Here is a 23,078-nt window from a genome sequence, read left to right as displayed (position 1 = left end):
CAAAGTGGGAGTGTTAGCTTTTCAAATGTGTTGCTTGGTTGCTGTTCTCCTACAGCTGAGTACAAGAAATCAGATTTTATACTTAGTATTTTTCAGTGTTCCACGGGGACGCGTCCCCCCCTTTTTGGGTGCGTCCCCCCGTCAAAAACGTCTCGGGGACGGGGGGACGGGGACGCGACGTCCCCTGCCGTCCCGCCACCGCCACCCAAGCGCCGCCGAAATGTGGAGACGTCTGGGCGTCTTCCACGTTCTGTTGTGCGAATCGTACACCCATCCCCGTCTTGGACAGGGACCTCCCAGTTTGTGCGTTTCTGTCCTTGCGGAAGAGGAAGGGGATATGAAGGATCAAGTGCAGCTAAAACCAAATTCGGCCTCTAGGGCCATATTGCGAACTTAAAACTCCCCAATTCTCGCAAAATCGCCTAAATGTGAAGAAAGAGTTAAAGCCTGCAATGACGTTGAAATGCCGATTTTCGCCAAGGGATACAAAGGAGATAAAATATGCAAAGTGCCAACGTTGACAAACTCGCCCAAGTGCCCAAGCTTGCACTTGAAGAGAAAAGTTAAAAAATCGCCAAAATGCCCCAAATGGCCAAATTCGGACCTTTTAGCCAAAATTTGAAAAAGTAAAAGTTGGCAAAAGTGCCCAAAGGGCCCAATTTGGGCCTTTAAGTGAAAATCTGAAAAGTGAAAAGTTGGCAAAAATGCCCCAAATGGCCAAATTCAGACCTTTTAGCCAAAATGTTAAAAAGTGAAAGTTGCCAAAACACTCCAAAATCCCAAAGTTTGCAAAAGTGCCCAAAATCCCAAAATTCACCATTAAGGGGTGAAAATGACAAAGTTTTAAAAACTCTTCGAACGCCCCTCTTGCCCGAAATCGCTAAGAACAACTAAATTCGCGGAAGGAGTAAAAGCGTTAAAACTTGGGAGATTTTCAAAATAACCCTCTAGGCGTAAATTTTAATATTTGTTAAATTAAATTAATTTATTGAAATGAAATTGATCGTTCGCAAGTCGCAAGACGTCATTAGAAAACCAGGAGAAAGACCTGAAACGCACATCGAAGAAGGATCGCAATCAAGGCTAGGCGCTGAAGACTAGAAAAGAAAAAGATGTGGGAAAGCGCTGCGGGAGCGCGAGAGCAACCAAACATTGGGAACCGTGCCACTGAACAAAGATGAAGTCCACCACCGGGACCAAAGACCAAAGAACACTCTGAATGCTGCAAGTTTATGCCTTCTTGAGAAAAAGCACACAACTGGATTTAATTCCAAGAATTCAATTTCTAAAAAGCTGAAATTGTTTTATTGTAAAACTACTTGTAGGTCCCACTCAGATATTTTAAAAGAAAGGAGAAACAAGTCAGTTGTGGACAGTTATGTCCAACTACCGGATAGACTCAAATTGAAGTCAAATAGTGGCAGGTAGTTGAAATTGTGGTTGAATAGATGAGTGAGAATTTAATGGGCATGGGTTAAGGCTGCCAGTTTCTGGAAGGCAGATCAAGACCCTTGGATGCAATCCATCCTAGCCTTCGATTCAAAATTGTAATATCTATAAAAGGCAGAGGCCTTTCTTTTGTAAAGGGTTAGATGGTTAGATAGTTATAGATTTTTGTTAAATAGTTAGACTATGGTGAGAGAGTTAGATTTTAGAGTTAGAATAGGTTAGATTTTAAGCAATAGCATAGAGATGTTGCAGAAATTGTTATAATAGGCAGCTGAAATCAATATATAAACATTGATTTGGTGTTTATTGTCTTGTTTTCATCCTGTTTGCATGGTTTCTCTCAGCATTTTAGATAGATCTTTCTATTTTGGGTGTGCAGGTATTTGATAGATTCAGGCTCATACCATTGAGGATATACTGATTGTGTATCCTTTTATATGGTTAACCTGAGCCTTTAATTGTGCTTAGTTCAATTGCAGGTGTCCGTCTGAGTTGCGCCAGAATTGGGTGCTTAGCCACGCGTCTCTAGTCTGCAAATCTTCCAAGTCCCTTTGAAGATTGCACCGTTCCTGCAAGGTTGTGAGCTATTCTGGCCAAGCAGGTATTGGTTATGTTGAATCCGTCTACCCGCATACCCATGTTGTTAGTTTTAGATCTCCTAACCCTTTCCTTTTGCTCTTTATTACGTAATTCGAGAATCACAGTAGACCAGCTTGTTGCAAATCGTAAGTCCCCTTGTGCTCCCAGCAAATCACATCGACCACTGAGTAATCCCGCAGTCAAGACCTGACAATCAAAACCTTGAGGTTGTCCCCTTTGATCAAATAAAAAACAGCATTAGGGATTTCCTTATCTCAAGAGAGGATAGGATACTCAGCGAGTACATTCTATTCTGCGTTGGCCGGATGAAGTCGCAAGTTCAGCGATTTTAGACGCGTCAACACGTTCCCACATCAAAGCAAACCAAAAAAAGCAATTTTTAAAAAACAAGTGACTTTTGGGGGGGTTAAGGGGTAACCTTAATTGGACGTGGGCCCCACCCTACCCCCCAAAACAACACAAAAGCATGTTTCTTTTAGATTTCACTCTCATTTAGGAAAACTGATTTTTTTTCCAGCAAGCTAAAGAGGAGGAAAAACTTGAAGAAGACTGATTGAAGGGGTGAGAAAAAGTGATTGCAAGCGTGATAGGAGCTAGAAGAAGCAAGAAGAAGAGGAGGAAGAAGATTCTTCTACATTTTGGAGAGAATTTTCAAGCACAAGGTAGGGTTTTTCAACTATTTCTTGTTTTTTTTGTTTTATTTTCTGATTTTCATTGTTCTATGTCATTTTTGGATTTTTTTCCCTATTCATCTCAAAACTCAAAATGAGATTTGATGTTGAATCTTGAGGGCAAAATGATGCCTTCAAGATTCAATATCAAATCTCATTTTGAGATGAATAGGAAAAAAATTTAAAAATATATTGTTAAACTAGGCTGATTTTATTTTTATTTTTATTTTGTGAAATGCAGTGTCAATTTCACAATGAGCTCCCAAGGCATGAGTGAAGATGACATGGAAATCCATTCTCATAGTGAGAATGATTCAGAATATGAACCTGAAAATGAGGGGGGTGGGCTGATCCTGGAGCCCAATCTAGTTCTATGGCGAGTGCACCAGCTAGTACAGGTTGCCCTTCAGAGTTGTTGGCACCATATGCTAGGGGTCATTTTGATCCTCAGTCTCCTCTAAAACAGTTTGCTTCACGAATATCAGTACAAGGCACATCACATTCAAGTGGGGGAACAAGGAAGTGGAAGTGCAATATTTGTGACACAGAATGGTTCGGTAGCATTAGTAGGGTGAATGCACACTTTCTGTTTTGGAGAGGAAAAGGCATGAAACATTGTAAGTTTTTGGAGGAAGCCAAAAATATACAGTACAAAATTGAGTTTAACAGGCTTTGGGGAGTTCCAGATGACACAAATATTTCGATGCCTACTACTTTGTCTGCTAGGGCAGCACTTCAGGGCAACCAAAATGTGCCACATACTTCTCATGCTTCGCAAATGGGAGGAATGATGTTTGGATCTCCATCCACTTCCACTTCTACTGTCGCCAGGGCTGGGAAACGTAGGTTGCAGACACCACAGAGCAACCCCATTGCTGACATGTTTAATGTGTAGCTGAGAGATGAGATAGATGAATCCATTGGCAAGTTCTTCTTTGCCAATGGCATTCCATTTCATGTTACACAGTCTCCTTATTATAGGGAGATGATGGCTATGGTGGCCAAGGGAGGACCATCTAATGTGCCACCAGGGGAGACAAAAATGAGGACCTCGATCTTGGATAAATGCTATTCCAAGATCAATATTTTGATGGAGAAGATGAAGGCATGTTGGGTGGCATCGGGGTGTAGCATAGTTATGGATGGGTGGACAGACATTAGCCATCGTTCACTCATCAACGTCATGGTCACAAGTGCAGAGGGCCCATACTTCCTTAGAGCAGTTGATTGTACAGGGCATCAGCATCGTAAAGATGCTGATTTCCAGTTTCAGGTCCTTAGGGAAGCTATTGAGGAGGTTGGGCCACAAAATGTGGTCCAAATAGTGACAGATGCAGCCCATGTGTGTAGAGCAGCAGGGAGACTCATTGAGGCAGCCTATAGACACATTTGGTGGACCCCATGTTGTGTGCATGCCATGAACAATGCACTCAAGGACATGGGGAAGATAGATTGTATTAGAGGAGTGGTCACCGATGCGAGAGATGTGCAAATGTTTATCTGCAACCACCACACTTCACGTGCACTCTTCAGAACCTTTGCGAAGGAGTTCTTGAAACCAGTTGAGACTAGATATGCATCCTATTTCATTCTTTTGGAGAGAATGATTGAGTTGCAAAAGGCATTGCAACTCATGGTTATGACTAATGAGTGGAATAGGTGGGCTGAGGTCAAGACAGAGTAGGGGAGAAGGGTGAAGGAGATAGTGAAGAGTGATGTGTTTTGGACTGATGCGAAATACATTGTCTCCATCATTTCTCCAGTATTCCAGGTGATCAGATATGGGGATGGGGATGCACCTAACCTTGGAGAGGTGTATGAGTGCATTGACTCTATGCTTGACCAGATGAGGGTTGTTGTGCGAGTGAAGGACCCCTCTTTAGCATTCTACAATGAGCAAATTCAGCCTATCATTCAACGTAGATGGGACAAATTGAACACTCCTTTGCATATGGCTACCTTTGCCTTGAATCCTAAGTGGTACAAGGCTAGACCGGGTAGACTGACACCGATTCAAGATGATGAGGTGAAGGCGGGTTTCTTTTGGTGCATAGAGATGTTTGATTCCAGAGATGTCGGCACAATGCACACTGAGTGGGGAAGATTTGCCACTCTTAGAGGTTATTCAGATGCGGCAAAGATGGATATAGACACTATGGCACGGGAAGACCCACTTTTGTGGTGGAATTGCCATGGCCCAAAATCTTTGACCACCACTCTAGCCATCCGTCTACTTTCCCAAGTTTCCAGTTCTTCAGCTACTGAGAGGAACTGGTCTATATATAGCTTCATCCACTCTCTTAAGAGGAAAAGACTTACCTCTAATAGAGCAGAGAAGCTTGTGGTTGTACACAGTGCTTTGCGTCTCATGGACTGCAAGACACTTGTGTACAAGGAGAGTCCAGCGACACGATGGGATGTAGAGCCAGAGGAGCCTTCACAGATTGATGAGGATGATCCTACCACTTCAGATGCAGGGCTAGTTGGTGTGAGCTTGAGGGACCTTGATCTTCAAGAGTCCAACAGTTCCAGCCAGGAGGAGTTCGCAGATGATTAGAGGCCTCCATTAGCTACATTTTGAGTTTTGTCATTTTGTCTTTGACTCTAGTCTCTTTTGTAAAGCTATTGCTACCAATATTTGTATTTGGCTACTCATTGTAATGATGAATCATGTAATCATCTTTATTATTATAGACTTTGCAATGGCATCAGATATTCGTATTTTCGTTTTCCTTTTTCGATATTCATATGATAGAAATGAGAAATCTCCAATTTGACAATTTCAATTGTCAAATTTTATTTAGCATTTAGCAAATAGTATTACTAATCTAAGTAATCTTGGTATTTCCTATAGTTTCATTTGAAATCTAATTCTTATACTGTTATACATCTTTTCAAAACTAGTTTTTCAAATACTATATGTATATGTATAAGTATATGAGCACCACCACCCCGCCACCCCCCCACCGCCGTCCCCCCGTCGTCCCCAAATTTAGGCCCTTGGTCCCCCCGTCCCGGAAACACGTCCCCCTGTCCCCCCGTCCCCCCATCCCCAACGCCCGTGGAACACTGGTATTTTTTGCCCTTCAGCTGGATGCTGAAAGCAGCTTTAAGTTTAGTTTTAATTTTTTTTCCTCCCTGCTTTTAAGCTGAGCATTGGACTCGCCTAACTTTTGTAGCTTTTCTCACATTTTGAGGCTTTCTATAATATATATTCATGAAGATAAGTTATTGTTTTTTCTCTAGAATAAAGCACTTTGTCTTTTATTTTATTTGGCTTTCTGCTTTAGACTTTTATAGAAATGTAGTCTACTGAATTTGGTGCTCCAACTGAGTTGCATGTGTGTAAAGCCCAAAAGATACCCTTGTGTCTGCAAAAGAGATCTCGGGCACGTTACTTAGCAGCAGAAAAAAAAGTAGAATACAAAAGAAGAACAGCAATTGAATGTAGTTTAGTTTCAGTTTAGTAAATGACAGTTTTTAATAAGTCTTTTCAGTAGTGTGCGTTTGTAGGTTATCACACTCAGGTCTGCTGTTTTGATTTAAGTTTCAGTTTGCAATTCCAGTTATTTTCTGAAAGCAGAAACTGCTTACCACGGTCTAAAGATTAACAAAACTGAAACGAAGTTAACAGCTCTTCAAAATCATGTAAAGAAGGCTAAAATCCTGACAGTAAGTGCAAGTCTAATGTCAGAATTTAGAATGGTCGCTTCAAGAACCATCAGTGATCTTATTAGGGCAACTCAGCAACATGTATTCTTGCACTGAAAGCTTATCAGGCATCCAACATTTCAGCTCACCATACTGAGAAAAAACAACTCGCTAAGAATGAGCCTTTTGATATTTGAATTTTGAAATCACACAGTAGTTGGTCTAAAGCAAGGTAGAAGACATATAGGAGTAGCCCTGCATGACAACAAAGAATCCGATTTTGGCTTCAGCGGTCTACTGCAGATCACTGAGAAGTTTAGATATCTTAGATGCTTCTTACTGGTTACATCTTCCTTGCAGCCATGGTCCTCCCTTTTCCCTTTTCATTTAAGAAGACCGTGTCAAGGTCAGTAGCACTGTTTCATTACAAGTGTCAGAAATTGTAGACACCATGGGTTCTTTTGTCTATCTATAAAACAGGCATAGATTACAGGGTTAAATGTGGAAGGCCCCATAAATCAGGCTGAATTCTCTGAGCTGCAGGAAAAACCATGAAGAAAACCGGTTTCCAGAGTGTCTCTATCTTTTCAGCACAAAAATTGAAAATTTAATCTATTCTTAAATGTTGTTATTGTTATTATTTTGCACGTATGTTTCTGTTGAATTTCATTTACAGGGGTTCCTCACAATTTGGAACTTTCCAGTTTCCAAATTCCATTCTGTTTCTGATTTTGTTTCTGTTTCCTTGTAACATGGAAAATTCTGAACGACTTCTCAAATGACAATGGCATCGGATGTATAGTTAATTAAGTCCTAAGATTCAAGTAAAAGAGAATCATTATTGCAAACATAAACTGCATCTAGAAAAAGTCAAAATACAGAAAGAGCCCAGTTCCCACATACCTCTTTTCATAAAGCAATGCAGAAACAAGATTTGCAAAAGTTTCTGGTTGCATATTTCTCTCCTCTCGAAGCTGATAAAGCTTATGCCGAAAAGCAAGTCTCTGGTACCTGTATGAAAAAAAATTCAAGAGGATGTCAAATAATCCATTTACAATCATCAACAAAGCTCTTGCCTGTAGCATGGAAGTTTACAGAAGCATGCACAGAATATCAAATTAAGACCTACTGTACTTCTTCAAAAGATTGTATCTCATATTTCCTTTCAATTCATCAGAGTTGAGGCTGCATCTTTTCATAGAAATAATAAAAATTTCTTATAAACTTGAAAATAACCTTACAATGTCTGTGCATCTGTGGCCAACCCAGAGAGACCAACATAGAGCATATCATGAATCTTGGAAATGCGCTGAAAATCAGTCGCTATTGTTTGCAATTGGACACCTAAACGACGATCACTGGCAATGGCAAAACAGTCTTTTCCAACCATAGCAACCAAAGCACTTCCATTGTATTCAAATATCTGCCACATCACAGTATATAGGCAATTCCTCAACAAATCCAAGCAAACTTTAAAGAGACAAAAAAGATAGAAAGTTAGACATTCACAACTTTAAAACCCCAGAAGATTCTTAATCTCGCCACGAAAACCCAAAACCCCTATGCAAAGTAAATAGTAAATATCTATAAAAACAGAAATAAATAAGCAATAAACCAAAAAGAAACCTCCAAAACTCCTTAAACCCCGTTCAGCGTATTAACAGCCCAACGAGCCCATTACCAGCAATACAGTAGATAAATTTGACACTATATAATTTTTTTTCAATCCGGATTCCAAATCAAACAACTAATTTGCTTGAAAGTTGATCTCAATCGCCTACAACTGTCAAATTAATAACAAAAAACTCTAAATTTATCAAATAAAATCAAAAACCCTAAACGTAAATATAATGATAGTTCCATAAAACTCTACAAAGGATAGCCAAAACGCCTGACGGAAACAATAAAAGATAACTCCATCCATTCTAATAATGCATTGAAACCAAAGACAGAAATTGAAGTGAGATGAAATCGGTAAGTAAAAACAGTGAGATTAGTAAGCTATTCAAATGCTAGAGAGCATACCGACATCTCTGTGAAATGCAAAGCTTCTCGTGGTTATCTAAACCTGCTTCTCGGCTGTCTTTCTCTCCTCTATCAATCGACTTCTCTGAAAAAATTCAGCACACGCAGAAAATTTGTTTGCCCTCTCCGCAAGGCATCATAAAGGTACTACTTTTAAAGTAATGTAATTAGATTTTTATATTTTATTATTTTTAATTTGGCGAAAGGGTCTGAGGTGCCTTGCAATTTCTTTAACAAAGCAAACAAAGTGTAGGGGAAGAATATAAACCAGTGTTAAAAGCTAACTTTGTCATAAGCTTTTAAAAGGGTTTTTGACTCATAAAAAAATGTGTTGTGTCTTAAGAGTTCGAAGTTATTGTTTCAACTTCTAAGTAGTTATGAGAATGTAGGATGATTAGTTATGTGCACAAAGTTCAAAAAGTGGTCATCTAGAGGTGACATTGGATACCTACTTAAAGACACCCTAAATGTGCACTACAACCACCTCAAAAAATTGTACAAATAATACAATACATATTCATTTGATGATATGAGATTTCCACAATCCATAGAATTCATTTGTGAGTCGAACTTCTGGAATTGATTGTGTGTGAGTTTTTGAATCAACGTTTCAAATCACACTTCGTGATACATTTTCCTCTAGTAATTATTTTTACCAATAATTGTGCACAAATGCCCCAATAGTTGTATGTTATGGGTACCAATAAAGTTGCACAACTCCTTCAATTAAACATTAATATTTTAGCTATTGGGGATACAAGTGGGCAGCTATTGGTACATGTAAAATATCTTAGTGGGTTTTTAATTATCATTTTTTTATTTTATTTTTAAGTTAGTAATTGGGGGGTTGGGTGAGTAAGGAGTGACCAGTTATTGGAACATGGGCGGTAACTACGCTCCTTTCCCTAGCAGTGAATTACATACCCTCCATTTTTGTCTTTCGCCAAGAATTCACTTTGACGTATATGTTTTATTGTAATAATTGATGTGTATAAATAAATAATATAAAACGTGCTAAAGTGAAAACTCAAAAGAAATAATAGAATCCTAAAAGCGATAATTTGTACAAGACTATATTTTTTAAGGATAGCATAGCGCAAAAGCATAGAGGTGCAAAAAAAGAAAAGAAATGAGCCAGTTTTGTCGCATGACCCTGCTTTCTTTTGGTGCCCTTCAACGAAAGAAGGAAAATGTGAGTGTTTGGATATTAATGTATCTGTGATCACGGACAAAGACACAAAGACCTTTTACCATTACGATCATTATTGATAAAGTTTTGGGCAATTTCTAAAGTAGACGAGAGATTTGATGATGGATCAAAATAAATTGGGAGAAAGCAAATGAAAACTATGTTATATTAAAACATTTTTTCCTCGGTGACTTCAATTATGAGATAGATAGGGAAGTAATTCTAAACAAAGGCCCATTGCGATTTGGGGAATTGTATGTTTTACTAAAAAATTGATGTCAAACTTAGACCCTACGGAAATGTGCCCTTTGAAGGGCCCCTTCTAGATCAAGTTATATAATCTACCATTTGAATATTGGTCTAAGGATTGTATAAATCATATCGATAACTGCCTTAGTCAAACACTACAAGTTGATATGGATGATGGAGACTCTATACTCTACACTCACATCTAAATCGTTTTCATAGAAAAATTATCTTTATCGATCTAGCTTCAAACTGCGGTCGGCATATGGACAAAAAAAGTTGAAATTGAAGAGAAAAAATACGTTTGCCTTAGATGTGGGAGCAAACCAGACTTTGAAGATAGATGCATGCACCCCCAATACAAAGATGGATCCAAAAGAAGCATGTGCGGCCAATGTGCAAAAGAAACTAGTGAATCAAAACAAAGAAAGGATGCCCTAATTCTGATGATGGCCAAACCAAAACCAATCATAATTTGGCTTCGAACCAAACACAAACAAGTAGTGATGGAGATAGCCTTCCTATGGAACATGTTCCTACCACAACACTGTTTGTCAGGGAAATTGAAAAACCAAACACAAATAAGAAGGAATCAAAGATCAATAAAAAAGAATACAAAGAAGAAGAGCCAAATGTGATGGGACTGGAAGAGGAATTGGCATTTGATCAAGAAATAAAGGATGATACATATAAGATATTGTTGATCCAAGGAATATCAACCAATCAGTAGCTAAATTAGTAAAATTTAGCCTTATTAGGACAAAAATAGGTTAAAAATTTAATAAGCAAAAGATGGAGGAGGATTCCCTACTTCATGAACAAACCTTAATCAAATCATGCATGCTAAGATCCAGTGGAGGTGAGCCCTCCCTTGGAGGACAATGAAGATCCTCACATGGAATGTTAAGGGCCCCTAACAAGTGGTGCATGATCAAGGGCCAATTGGAAAACCATTGATCAATATTGTTCTCCTTTCAGAATCCAAACTTTCATCCAAAGAAGCTAACAACTTTATAAAACATTGCAAGGGGTGGAGTGGTCTCTTCAATGACTCTGTAGGGGCTTCTAGCAGCATTGGCATAATGTGAAAGCCTAATAAGATATTGGTTACCCCAAGGAACCTCAATCAAAATTGGATGAAGGTCATGGCTCAAAGTCTATCCACAAGCATGGCTTTTGGTGTCTACAATGTGTATGGGTCAATCAAGACTAAAGTAAAAAATCTATGGGAAGATATAGCTTATAATATTAGATTGACTAAAAACAAGTTTATTATGGCCAGAGACTTCAATGCAATCCTAGATTCCAATAAAAAAATTGGTGGGCTCAAGCGGATAACTCAAACAAAAATCAACTTCGTTGTCTTTGTAAAATCAAACAAATTGATTAACATCATCTCATCTAATGGGAAATTTACTTGGACAAATCAGTGAGGGGCTTCACAAACATTGTAAAATGATTGGATTATTTCCTATTCTCTAAAACTTGGTTGGAATCTCCCCTCCTTCCAAGCTCTCAAATCAAGTTGATCTCCAGCTTAGATCATTTCCCAGTTGAACTCCAAATTCTTGAGGATGCACATCCTACAAAGTGTCAATTCTAGTTTGAAAATATGTGGTTTAGAAGACAAGATCTAAAATATTTAGTGAAGTGCTAATGGATAGAGTCTATCACTTACAATGGAACCAAAATGTTCATCTTCATCAAATGGCTACAATTTTCAAAAGGGAAACTTGAGACATGGAACAAGATGTCCTTCCAAAACATCTTCAAAGAGAAACTGAGAATCGAAGTTGAGATGAAAGAATTAAGTGAATTGGTCATCAAAAATGGAATATCACAATCATAATATGTGAAGGAGAAGGTATTTTGGGCCAAAAAAGGCGATATCCTAGCCAAAGAAGAGTGTTTTTGGAGATCAAAATCAAGGAGGTGTGGCTTAAAGAAGGAGATGTCAACACATGCAAAGCTCTTTCATAATTCAACGAAATTAAAGAGAGGATGAAATAGAATTGGAGGTGTGTATAACTTTGTTGGACAAGTGGTATCTAACGTAGAGAATATTCAAAAGGAAGGAGTAAAGTTCTTTTAAAGCCTAATAGGTGGAATTGGTGCATCAAGGCCTATTAATAATGAATTTGTGGATTTTGTCTCACAATTATTTTCCAATGATGATAACAATTTTTTTATGGCTCTTGTCTCTTTGAAGAGGTTAAGGTAGCTACCTTTCAATTACATCCCAACAAGGCTCTTAGCCCCAACAACTTTATAGCTATGGTATTCTAAACATTTGGGGGATTTATGGGTGAGGACATTCTAAGGGTGGTTGAGGACTCCAAAAAGAAAACACGGGTGTTAAAATATCTAAATAACACAAATATCGCCCTAATCCTTAAAAAATGGGATCACTCTTCCTTTGTAGATTTTTGCCCCATTTCTTTATGCAACACCAAAATTATTGCGAAAGTTATGGCCAACATACTCAAACAAATTTTGTCAAAATTGATCTCCCCAAAGAAAAGTGGATTCATTCTTGATAGGAAAATTGTATATGAAATAATCATAGCTCATTAAGTATTTCATTCAATTAGAAAAATTCAATTTGAGAGGAATGATACCAAGACTAGACATTAGCAAAACCTATGATCGAGTAAGATGGGCATTTTCTTATTAAGATTCTGGTGTAGTGTGGTGGATTGGGGCTCACTATTATAAACATATAAACTAGGAATCAAACCCATTTATATCAACATACATTGGGGAAACAATTGATAGGCCCAACTACAAACTCTTGGAAGAGTTGATCAAAATGATTAGTTGCTTCTTTTATTGTGTGTAGATGTAATTGGATAAGATAGAATGGTTAAATGTAATAACTATAGCTAATGATGCAAAATTTAGAGTAATCAGCATAAATAGTAAGTTACAAATCAAATATGCAAACTCAAAGTACAAATATGGAAACAAGGAACAAAAAGAAACATGTATTTGCAATCTGAGCTTAAAAGTACTAGAATATGTGGCTAGGAAACTAATCCTGAAGGTATCTAATGCATATATTGAAAATAGATTTGGAATTAGGATGTCGCTCTAAATATCTCCCTAGAATTTTGTCAAAAAAGAGTCAAACTATGTGGTTAAGCCATAGTTGTCTAGGTTTTTTGCTTCTTCAATGCCTTCTTCTCTTTGTCTTATTCTACACTTTTTGAATCCATATTTATTATTTTATAAACCTATAACCTCCACATATGAGAGGAAAAATGGTGTTGGGTTGATAGGGGTTTGCTTAGGTCAAGCTATGAGTTTGGAATTAACCGTATATTGATGAATGAATAGAAAAGAGAGCTTACCCTTGTAGGGTAGAGGCTAAAACTAGAATAAAAATGCTTAATCAAAATTTTATACCTTCATTCATGAATCCTCCTTTATCTTGAATTCTCCTTTATCTTAACATTTGAAACATCTCTCGATGATATTTGAGCATCTCCTTTATCTTAACATTTTATACCTTCATTCATGAATCCTCCTTTATCTTGGAAACTTGTGCAAAGATCATCGAGAGATGTTTCAAATGAGGGTTTAATACTTTCTTTTATATCCATCCTCATGAAACATGTTGAAAATTATGAAGAAGGTCAGCATCGAGTATCTTTTCCCACTCAAGTTTTTCCAATTGTTAGAGGATATAAATTTGGGCCCCTTTTGCATGGACTATGGTGCTTAGTGCTCTAGTATAGTCCTTTTGGACTAGGCAAAGGTTGAAGGGAGCAAGAAAAGGAAGTAATGACCACAAATTGAGCACTAGTTTGAGTAAAATTAGGCATAATTAGCTCAAAGAAGGCAAAAACACTAAAGTGAGACCTGAATGAGCATGAAATTGCATTCCCATACAATTTAAGATAATACATTTACCCCCAATTTGGCAAGAGTATGAACTTAGGCTCATACTCTCGATAAAGTACAAGCTAACACCAAAAGACTTTCACCAAGACATTAAAGAGACAAGAAACACCAAGCCCCAAAGGACTTAGTATCTTGTTGATCTAAAGCATCTAGATAAAAGGAGCAACAATGATTAGAAACATGGAGGATGCAAGAAAGAATAATAGATATGACTTTGAGGTATAGGAAGGAGCTACTTATTGTGAACCAGATGGAAAGAGAAATAAAAGAGAAGAGACATGACTTCTCGGTCTAGTAAGGATATTCTTACTATGAGTCATGCTAGCACGAAGAGAGATTACAAAGAAAAAACTTAGTTTTCTAAATAATCTAACAAAAATTTGATTACAAAATGGGTACTACAACATACACTAAACACAAAGACCACAAAATAAAGTCTCATCTTGAAAACTAATTCAAATAAGAATCAACTTCATAATGGGTGTCATAGCGTGCACCAAGCATATCATGGTGTGTGATCCAAGTGTACAAACCAAACCTCGTGATGTGTGCACAAAGTGTAACAAAGAGTGGAGTGTATACCCCCACGTAAAAGCGATTGTGTACACCTTTTTCAAGAGTAACTGCTATAAGGTGTCATACGTACATCCAAAAGAAAAGCATGCCACAATAGCTAAATGCCCCGAAGAATGGAAAAATCAAATGAGATGATTCACAAGACACAAGAAAGGGCACATAAGGGATCCACTATTTAGGTTAGTATGTGATCAAATAAATTATGTATATCAAGTATGATTGTAATGAATTAACCTCATCCCCCAAAGGTGGTGGAACTATGAGAACAATGAAAGAAGAGCACATAATATGAACAACACATATCGTTTTGGGTCAACATGGAAGAGACCAAAAAGAGATCTCAATGCTTTGCATCATCCCCTAGTAGACAACAAAAAAACACATTTATGACACACCATGTATACAACATATATAAGAAGTGAGATATAAATAGAGGAATGCCACAATAGAGTTAGTCCCTTTGTTGCCTTGTGCTAATAGAGAAACAAGGGTCATCCAAAGAGAGATTAACATAACACAAAGACATGCCAAGCATCACATTACAGGGGAACACATCACATGCAAGCAAACACACAAAAGAATCTACTACACAAGTGAAGCTAGTCTACCAAATGAACTGTGTCCAATCTTGCTCAACGTCATTTAGAGATTGTGGACAATATGTTAGAGGAGCCACAACAAGTACGATAGATGGAGCTATCACTAGTTCCAAACAAGGACCATGCTCTAATGTTGAATCACTATGTGTTACTAGGAGCTAGAGTTGAAGCTTTTGAAAATCTCAAAGATAACTCATGATTAATCTCAAAAACTTTGTGCATATCATCAGAATCATTAGTATCTATATTATTGGTATCATCATCCAAATTAATCAGAATAGGAGGTCTCATGCGCGAAGGAGATGAAGAAGAAGAATATTTTTGCATAGATAATTTCAATTTTTGATAAGGATTATTAAGATAAAGATCCTCCACAGGATTAGGAAAAGGTTAGTCAACATTTGACTGCTTAAGGGAGGAAAAACATTGGGAAGCAAGCTCACGAGCCTTGGTACGACATCTTCGTCAATGTTCTCTCACACTACAATTTCTATTGGTATTACTTGAAACTTGTGTGGAAGAAGAGTGGGGATCACTCAACATAGGCTTCTTCTCTTCCTTTGTAGAAGGGGGAACTGAAGAAACCTCATTAGGTTGAGATATACAAGATGTTAGGTTCTTCTCTCTTTCACCTTTATAAGATTTAGGAGGTGGAAACACAACATATAAAGGACGAATAAGATGTGTAAGAAGAAGTCTAATTCTAGGATGTGGAGGTGGAATATCCATATCCATAGATGAAGAATCATTAGGTTTACTAAAGGTCAATATCCTTTCAAATTTTTACTTTTGATAGGACGGGAAAAGGACATCTTGACAATGTTGCAAAGGTTAAGGGTTTTTAGGCTAAATGCAATCAAGGATGAAGTGTCCATGATTGGTTAAGGGTTTATAAAGACTATGATTGATCGTTATAGCATGCCCATTTAACTTCAAATACTTATAAATGGTATTAGATATAGCTTTCATAGAATCAAGGCAACAGTGCCCCAACTTTACTTGAAATTGGTTTGAGGTAGGGATAATATCAAAGGTAACATATAAGCACTTAGTACCAAATTCAATGGGAAGGGTGATAGGACCTATAGAGGGAAAATTGAAACCATCATGCACCTTAATTGCAACATTAGATTTATCATATGTATCTTGATAAAATTATTGTGTGTGGAGATTTTTTTATGAAAACATTCACCATACATATTGGACCAATGAGCAATTCACATGAGATCTTTCTTATAACCTTCATAGTAATGTGTAATGGTCCATTAGGTTCTTTAATGATATATCTTGAGTAAAAGGTAATTCAAGGGTTACAGTTAGGCTTAGGTTGCTCAATGAAGTTCACAACATTGTTGGATTCACTAGACATATCATTAACAATTGTAAATCTTGGATTCTTATGCTCAACAACATTGGTAAAGTGAGAAGGCAAATGATTGGTAAAGATTTGCTAATTTTGATTAAGATGTACCAAAAAAAAAATTCTTTATCATTCATACCACCCACTACTATAGTAATAGAATCAATAAGTTCTTGAATTTCATGCTTCAATCTAAAGTACTTCTCAGTGTCATGGCCAACTTGGCAATAGTATTGATAATAGGCTTTAGGATCAAAAGAAGGTGGCAAAGGCTTGGAAGTATCTATGGGATGAATGGGAGGAAGATTCATCTTATTATAATTAATCAATTTAAGCATGATGCTATCCACTGTTTAGAAAGAAGAGTGAAGTTGCAATGTCTAAATTTTGAAGAGAAGGGAGCTACAAAAAGTGTTGTGGTTGCCACTTGAGAATCAATATGATTGGAACAATTATTATTGGTATTGATCTTGATGAAGTTTTTGTTTTATATTATAAAGTTTTAAAAGTTTTGATGAACATCTTCATTGTTATCAATTAGAATTAATGATGAAGAAGGTTCATATTAACTCACTTGAAGCTGATAATTATGAAATGTTGTGCACAATTAAAAAACCGCCAAAAACCCATTTTACAATGTGAAAAACCCAACATAAAAACGAATTTTTTTAAAACACCCACATGATAAAAACGAAGAAAAATGATTTTTTTCTAAAACTGGCTAATTTTTTTAAAAATCAAAACTGAAATTGACGAAGCTAGGTTTTCTCAGGGTACGTACCGGTGGACCGTAGGCTGCAGGACACTCATGTCGCCGAACTTGCTCGAATCTATGTTGGTGGTACAGGATCACCATTTTCTTCTCCAGAGCAAATTTTTCAGCAAGATCAAATGCACAAATGAGGAGTGGTAAAAGTGATGTTATTTTTTAAACTTAGAGTGGGACATTTAAGTGGGATTTTTATTCCACTTATTTTTAATCAACTATTCAACTAATCAGCCTGGCAAGGCAGCATTTTCAAATTTCTTATCGGGAAATGAATCGAATCACCTCTGAAAATATTTAAAAAATTATAAAATCATTAAAAATCTGAAAATCGTGAAAATTTCAAAAATATCAAAAAAATCGCAAAAAATTCAAAAACATCGAAAAACTATCCAATTCATCTCCCGAGGGGGCATCCTCACATCATAACTTATCAATCAACATCTGGGGCATCATATCGAATCATGTCCACATCATATCAAATTTAATTTTATATCGAGATCAAATCTGCATCGAATCATATCACATCAACATCATCGAATCGAATTTTCTTTGAACCAATGCATCGTCACACATCGCTTCAAAGAGGGGCAAAATGTATACACCTAAAAAATGGTCTGAAGATAATTAATTAAATACACAGTTATTTAATTAATAATTCTTCTCAATTAATTGAATTCGCAAATAATTTGATTAATTTCCCCATTCATCTACTTATAAATAAATACAAGGATTTATTCATCAAGTTCATTTCAACATTCCCTCTTTGATTAATTAATTCTAAATTAATTAATTCCCCTCATTTTAATAAATTATTCTAATTCCTAATTAAGATTAACAAACTCAAGTTTGTTGAGATTAATTAGCATTTTCCTAATATTTGAATTTCTAAATTCAAATATGAGCACATGGCTCCGAACTTCTAACCACCTAGCCTAACTACCCTCTAACCTAGCCCATTTTATCTAATCTGGGTTTAACTAACCCTATCCTCTTGCACATCCTAACCTCTTTTATTCTAACCTCCTATGGGTTGAATATCCCCTCCTTGAGACACATGGAACTTTTGCCACATGTCTTATACCTTGGACACTTGCCCTCTCATGAGCAAGGTTCTTTGACACTTGTCACCACGGAGATGACATGTGTCCCTTCCTCCAACCTCTTCTCCAACTTCCTCAATCTTATCCCTTGATATCTTCAGATCGAATCTAGATCGTCGATTCCTGCCACCTCAGGTTTGGCCTTAGAATTCCTATAAATACCCCTAATTTTGGAGCAATAAAGATCCCTTACATTCATAATTTTTGCATACTTACTATAGGCATTTTACATCTTGATCATCTAGAAATAATTGTTAATTATATTAATCATAGTTTATTTCCATATTAATCTAGTTGCATTTTATCAATCATGTAGCTTGAATAGATCATTCTATCTAAATCATACATCAATAATCATGCATCTCATATCATTTGTACAATCAATCATGATCAAGTAGCTACTCAACTCCTGATTTGTCACTATTGGAGGTCATTGCTCCGCTGAGAGCCAACAATTCTACAACCTTCAAGGTCCTCAAGAATAGAGGAAGATGGGATATCTTAAAGGAGACCTTTGGTTTGCATATTTTATTTAGTTTTCAAATTGTACTTCCTAGTTCTTATTGTTATCTCATCTATGTGCATGTTGAATACATAATTAACCACAATTTTAGCAACACATTAATTGGCACCCACCATGGGACCTAGCCCCTTTGATCTTTAACAAGTTTATTTATAGGAAATCTCATTGACAGGTTGATTAACTCTTTTGGCGCATAGATTAGCTCTTTCGAGTTCCAGATTCACGTTCTTGGTCTCCGTTTTAGCATTTTGGCACCTCAAATGGCATTTATGGGGGATTTTTCAACTCTATTTTTTTGTCTTTTTCTATACTTTAGTGTTTTCAATCTCTGTCTTAGAGATCTTGGTCTATTTTGCAGCGTTCTTGGTTATTATTGCAGCGTTCTTGGTTATTATTGCAGCGTTCTTGGTTAGTTTGGCAGCATTCTCAGTCAGTTTGGCAGCGTTCTCAGTCTGTTTGCCAGCGTTCCCGGGGTTTAGCACAACGTTCTTGGTCAATTTGATAGCGTTCTTGGTTAATTTGATGGATTTTTTGGTTAATTTGATAGCGCTTTTAGTTTTTTATTGATAATTTCAATATTGTATTCTGTATTTCTTATTTTTGCATCTGGACTGTCATTTTCCCGAACCTAATTTGCAGTTTGTTGATTTTGCAGGTACCTATTTCATTCTGAAAGACTAGAGTTATAAACCATTTCACCGCCAAATAATGCAATATAAACTACTAACTTTGTTTGCAGTCACAAGATTTTGCACTTTTTTTTGATAAATTAGGCACATAGACTAATTACAATGAAAATGAATGAACATGTCTTATGTGTTTTGATGATAGGCAAGTATGCTCTCACCTTTCTTAGGTTATCAGAAAGCTAGACTCGTCTTTTCTTTTCAATAGTGCATATCTTTAGCGGGCATGCCCTCCTGAGAAACCCATAAGGCCGGTGAGAGGGGAACGACCCAAGTGGGAGTGGCTAATGCCAAGTACTCCAACCCACTATAAAATAAACGTGATTTGATGAAAATCAAGTCAACGACAGTGCTCGAGAATATCTCTCTTTCGTACATTTGGGTATATTAAACCTTGGTTTTCAAGGCTGGGAGACCTCTTAATTGATTTTATACCCCGACGTGTCTAGTTCCAATTAAATTAGAAGCTACCTAGTTCACCTTCGAACATTATTAAATTCTTAGTGCAAGGAGGGGGAAGAATCTCTCCCAAAGACACTCACCATATGTCCCTTTTGAGACCTTATTTCTAGGCTCAAATGGAACTCCAGTAGCTCTTGCAAAGGCAAAAACACGGGCGCCCTTTAGGGGGTGACAAGGTTGTGTGAGCTGACAGGGTACCAAGTGTGGGCTAAGAGCTAATAAAGAGCCAATCTTTTTAGGATATACTAAATGGTGTATTTTCAATTGTTCAAAACCCATGAAAACTGTTAGACACAATGCACCACTGAGAGGGGGGGTGAATCAGTGGTTCTCAAACTTTTCCCTTCTAACTATTTTATGTGAGCATACCGGTTAGGGGATCTAACACAATGTAGACTTACCGGTTAGTGGGGAGACCAACTCAAATGCAAACACACTCAAAGGGATAACACATAACACCAGTATGTACGAGGAAAACCCAAGATGGGAAAAACCTCAGTGAGCAATGCTGCTAGAGTCTACTGCTTGAATCCAGCCTCACAATGAATCTTTGTTACAATGTTTAGGGCTACAACCCAAGGAGCTACAACCCCTGATTTAGGGCACCAACCCAAGGAGCATCAACCCCTGATTTAGGGCACCAACCCATACACTGAGCTACAACTCAGTGATCACAATAAACATTCAAATACAAAAGTAATATCCTGGTTACAGAAGAGTTTTGCAACCTCTGCACACAACTTCCTTCTGTCGGTGAGACACCTTCTCTGCTACACTGGTTCATTCTTCTGCTGTTGCATTGTCGGTAAACTCTACTGGTTCACCTCTCCTCTGTTCTGCTCTACTGGATCTCCTCCTCATTGCTCTACTCTTTACCGGTACTATACTCTGTCGGCTCTATGTCTTCCTTCTCTGCAGCTTCCTTCACTTCTGCTCTGTCGGTATGGACACTACCGGTTCTGCACTGCTACCGGTTGAACACTTCAACCTGGTTCTCCCTCACACTCAGTCTCTTCTCAGATATGCATTGAGTACTTGACTGATTTTCTCTCACATGCAGAAGTAACACTTAATCACTTCACAACAACACTATCTTCTTCTATTCAACAACACTATCAATATCTTTCGCTTGCATATTTATAGCTTGGGATTCCCGCCAAAAGCCAATTCAAATCTCAGGCGGTTAGGGTTTCCTCATCAACCTCGAGGAAAACCAAATCCAATCAGATCTTGTTTGATCTGATCTCCTAGACAACAAACTGTACATCTTCACCATTAACGCACCTTCCAATACACGTCTTCTAATTTTAGCAACCACGACCTCGTCTCTCGACCTGCCTCTGTCAAAACACCATTAATATTTCTGCTATTTCCTTCTTGAGGTCTTCTCACAATCTAATCTTCTTGCTTAGATCTAGGCGCCAACAACTCCCTAATTTGTCTATGTCGCTCATTCTTCCTCGAGCCACACTCTTCTGATCCGATCCACAAATCTCAGGATCCATATTAAGTGCACACCTGTAGAAACACCTATCTCTACACGACACTCCATCGACCTCTGCATGCTTGCCACCTCATCTCTTTATGGGATCCACGTCGACATCCACCTCTGCTTGAGCCACTATGTTGGTATGGATTAGATCACCGACCAATTCCATTACAAGGTTTATCTACCAGTATACTAACCCTGTCGGTTAAACCCTCAAACCGGTCTGTCGTCAACCTTGAATTTTGTTTGTCTTCCGGTGAACTACTCAATCGGTTAGCACTCTTGCTAACCTGCCTTAAGCACAACTTCATCAGATGGGGAGTCTTCTTCATCTGCACCTTGTCCATATTACTGGTGAACATTTATACCGATAAAACCTCATGATGACACCATGTCATCAACCCTCAACAAACTCTATCTTCAATCAGGCCATTTTCCTCTATCTACATCTGCTCAACCTTGCCTTCTCCCTGATCAGCTGGGACCATATCACAATCGGTTTGTCAAAGTCACAAACACATCACTCTTCATCTGTACCTACATCTCAACATGCCTTCTCAATTAGTCCAGTGCATATCCCTGATTTCATGCACTTGAGGCATTCCTTTGATTCACCGATAGATCTAGTGTGAGCCTTCAAAACACCTGCCTTTGCCTCATCTTCCTTATCTCATAGAAATATAATGCACATTATGCATAATAGGAGATAAGTTCCACTTACCAGTGGAGTAACACCTTGTCTTCTGCATCCTGCAATGCACTCATGTGACTTCCTTGTTTATGCAGCACATCTTCTGTTAGAGTAAAGTAATTAATTAACTTTGCTCTCCTCTTAAGATTTCCGTTTATGCACATATTAGTCATTTAATAATTAATATTTAATTATTAAATGCACACACCTTAGGGTTAGGTTTTCCTTTTGGTGTTGATCTCCTTTATAAGGATTGATCTCTTGTATTATTCATATTCTTGATTCATTTTTCTTGGATGAATACATTTTTCAGCTTTCAGAGCACCCTTGCTTGTTTGTCTCCATCTCTTCTTTCTGTGACAGGTTTTTTGCATGCAGGTGATCTTCGGGGTCTGTGAAGTTGGCTTTCTCAACTTCTACATGGTATCAGAGCTCCAGACCTGCTACTTCCTATTCGTCTTCTGAAAAATTTGGAGCTACGAGGGTTAGATCTAATTTTCAGGTTTTGGTTGCATCAGATCTGTGTTTGTCTTCTGTTTTTTATTTTGGAATAGGGGGTATTTTTTTTCGGTGCACTTTGAGCCCAAACGGTCCTCACTGTTGAGCTCGTAGCGCCCAAAAACCCCTATTTCCATATAAAATTCGTCCGATTTGGACACAGTTGCTCCAGAAGGCAAAAAAAATTTGCCCCAAGGTCGTACTGCCCTAGGGCACGAAAACCGAGGCGAAAATTCAAAAAAATAAAAAAAACTATTAAAAAAAATGCAATTTTTTTTAAGTTTTTGGGCGCAGCCAGTGTTACGGTCAGCGCCGCCACCGCCCAGCCCGGCGGCCACCCGGCGGTAACCCGCCCGCGCGCTGCCTGCTGCCTGCGCGCCGCCCGCCCGCCGCCTGCGCGCCGCCCGCGCCCAGCCCGCGCCCCGCCCAAGCGCCGCACTCCGCCGCCGTCGCCCCTGCGCCGCCACCGCGCCGCCAGCAGAGCGCTAGCCCCTGGTCGCCCTGCGGACCAGGGGCTTATTTTTTTTAGCCCTTGAGGGCTATAAGGGCCTATTTGGGTCTTTTGGAGCTCTTTCACGAAATCGGGCATAA

The 23,078-nt window shown here is 38.1% G+C and overlaps 1 protein-coding gene across 1 annotated transcript in view; it reads right to left on the bottom strand.

Annotated features, from left to right (window-relative positions):
* LOC131027207 (proteasome subunit beta type-3) overlaps positions 1-8,556 on the bottom strand; it is a 37,809-nt gene extending 29,253 nt beyond the window's left edge. The window contains exons 1-3 of the mRNA XM_057957211.2: positions 8,397-8,556; positions 7,613-7,794; positions 7,275-7,382 (exon numbers count right to left, since the gene is read on the bottom strand). Coding sequence (XP_057813194.1) covers positions 7,275-7,382; positions 7,613-7,794; positions 8,397-8,402 — 296 coding nt within the window. The 5' untranslated portion in view covers positions 8,403-8,556. The remainder of the gene's footprint in view (positions 1-7,274; positions 7,383-7,612; positions 7,795-8,396) is intronic.
* Between the last annotated feature and the right edge of the window lie 14,522 nt (positions 8,557-23,078).

The sequence above is a fragment of the Cryptomeria japonica genome, chromosome 2 (assembly GCF_030272615.1).
Source record: "Cryptomeria japonica chromosome 2, Sugi_1.0, whole genome shotgun sequence".
Classification (NCBI taxonomy): Eukaryota; Viridiplantae; Streptophyta; class Pinopsida; order Cupressales; family Cupressaceae; genus Cryptomeria; species Cryptomeria japonica.
The sequence above is the reverse complement of the archived record's forward strand: the minus strand, read 5'-3'. Positions and strand labels throughout refer to the sequence as shown.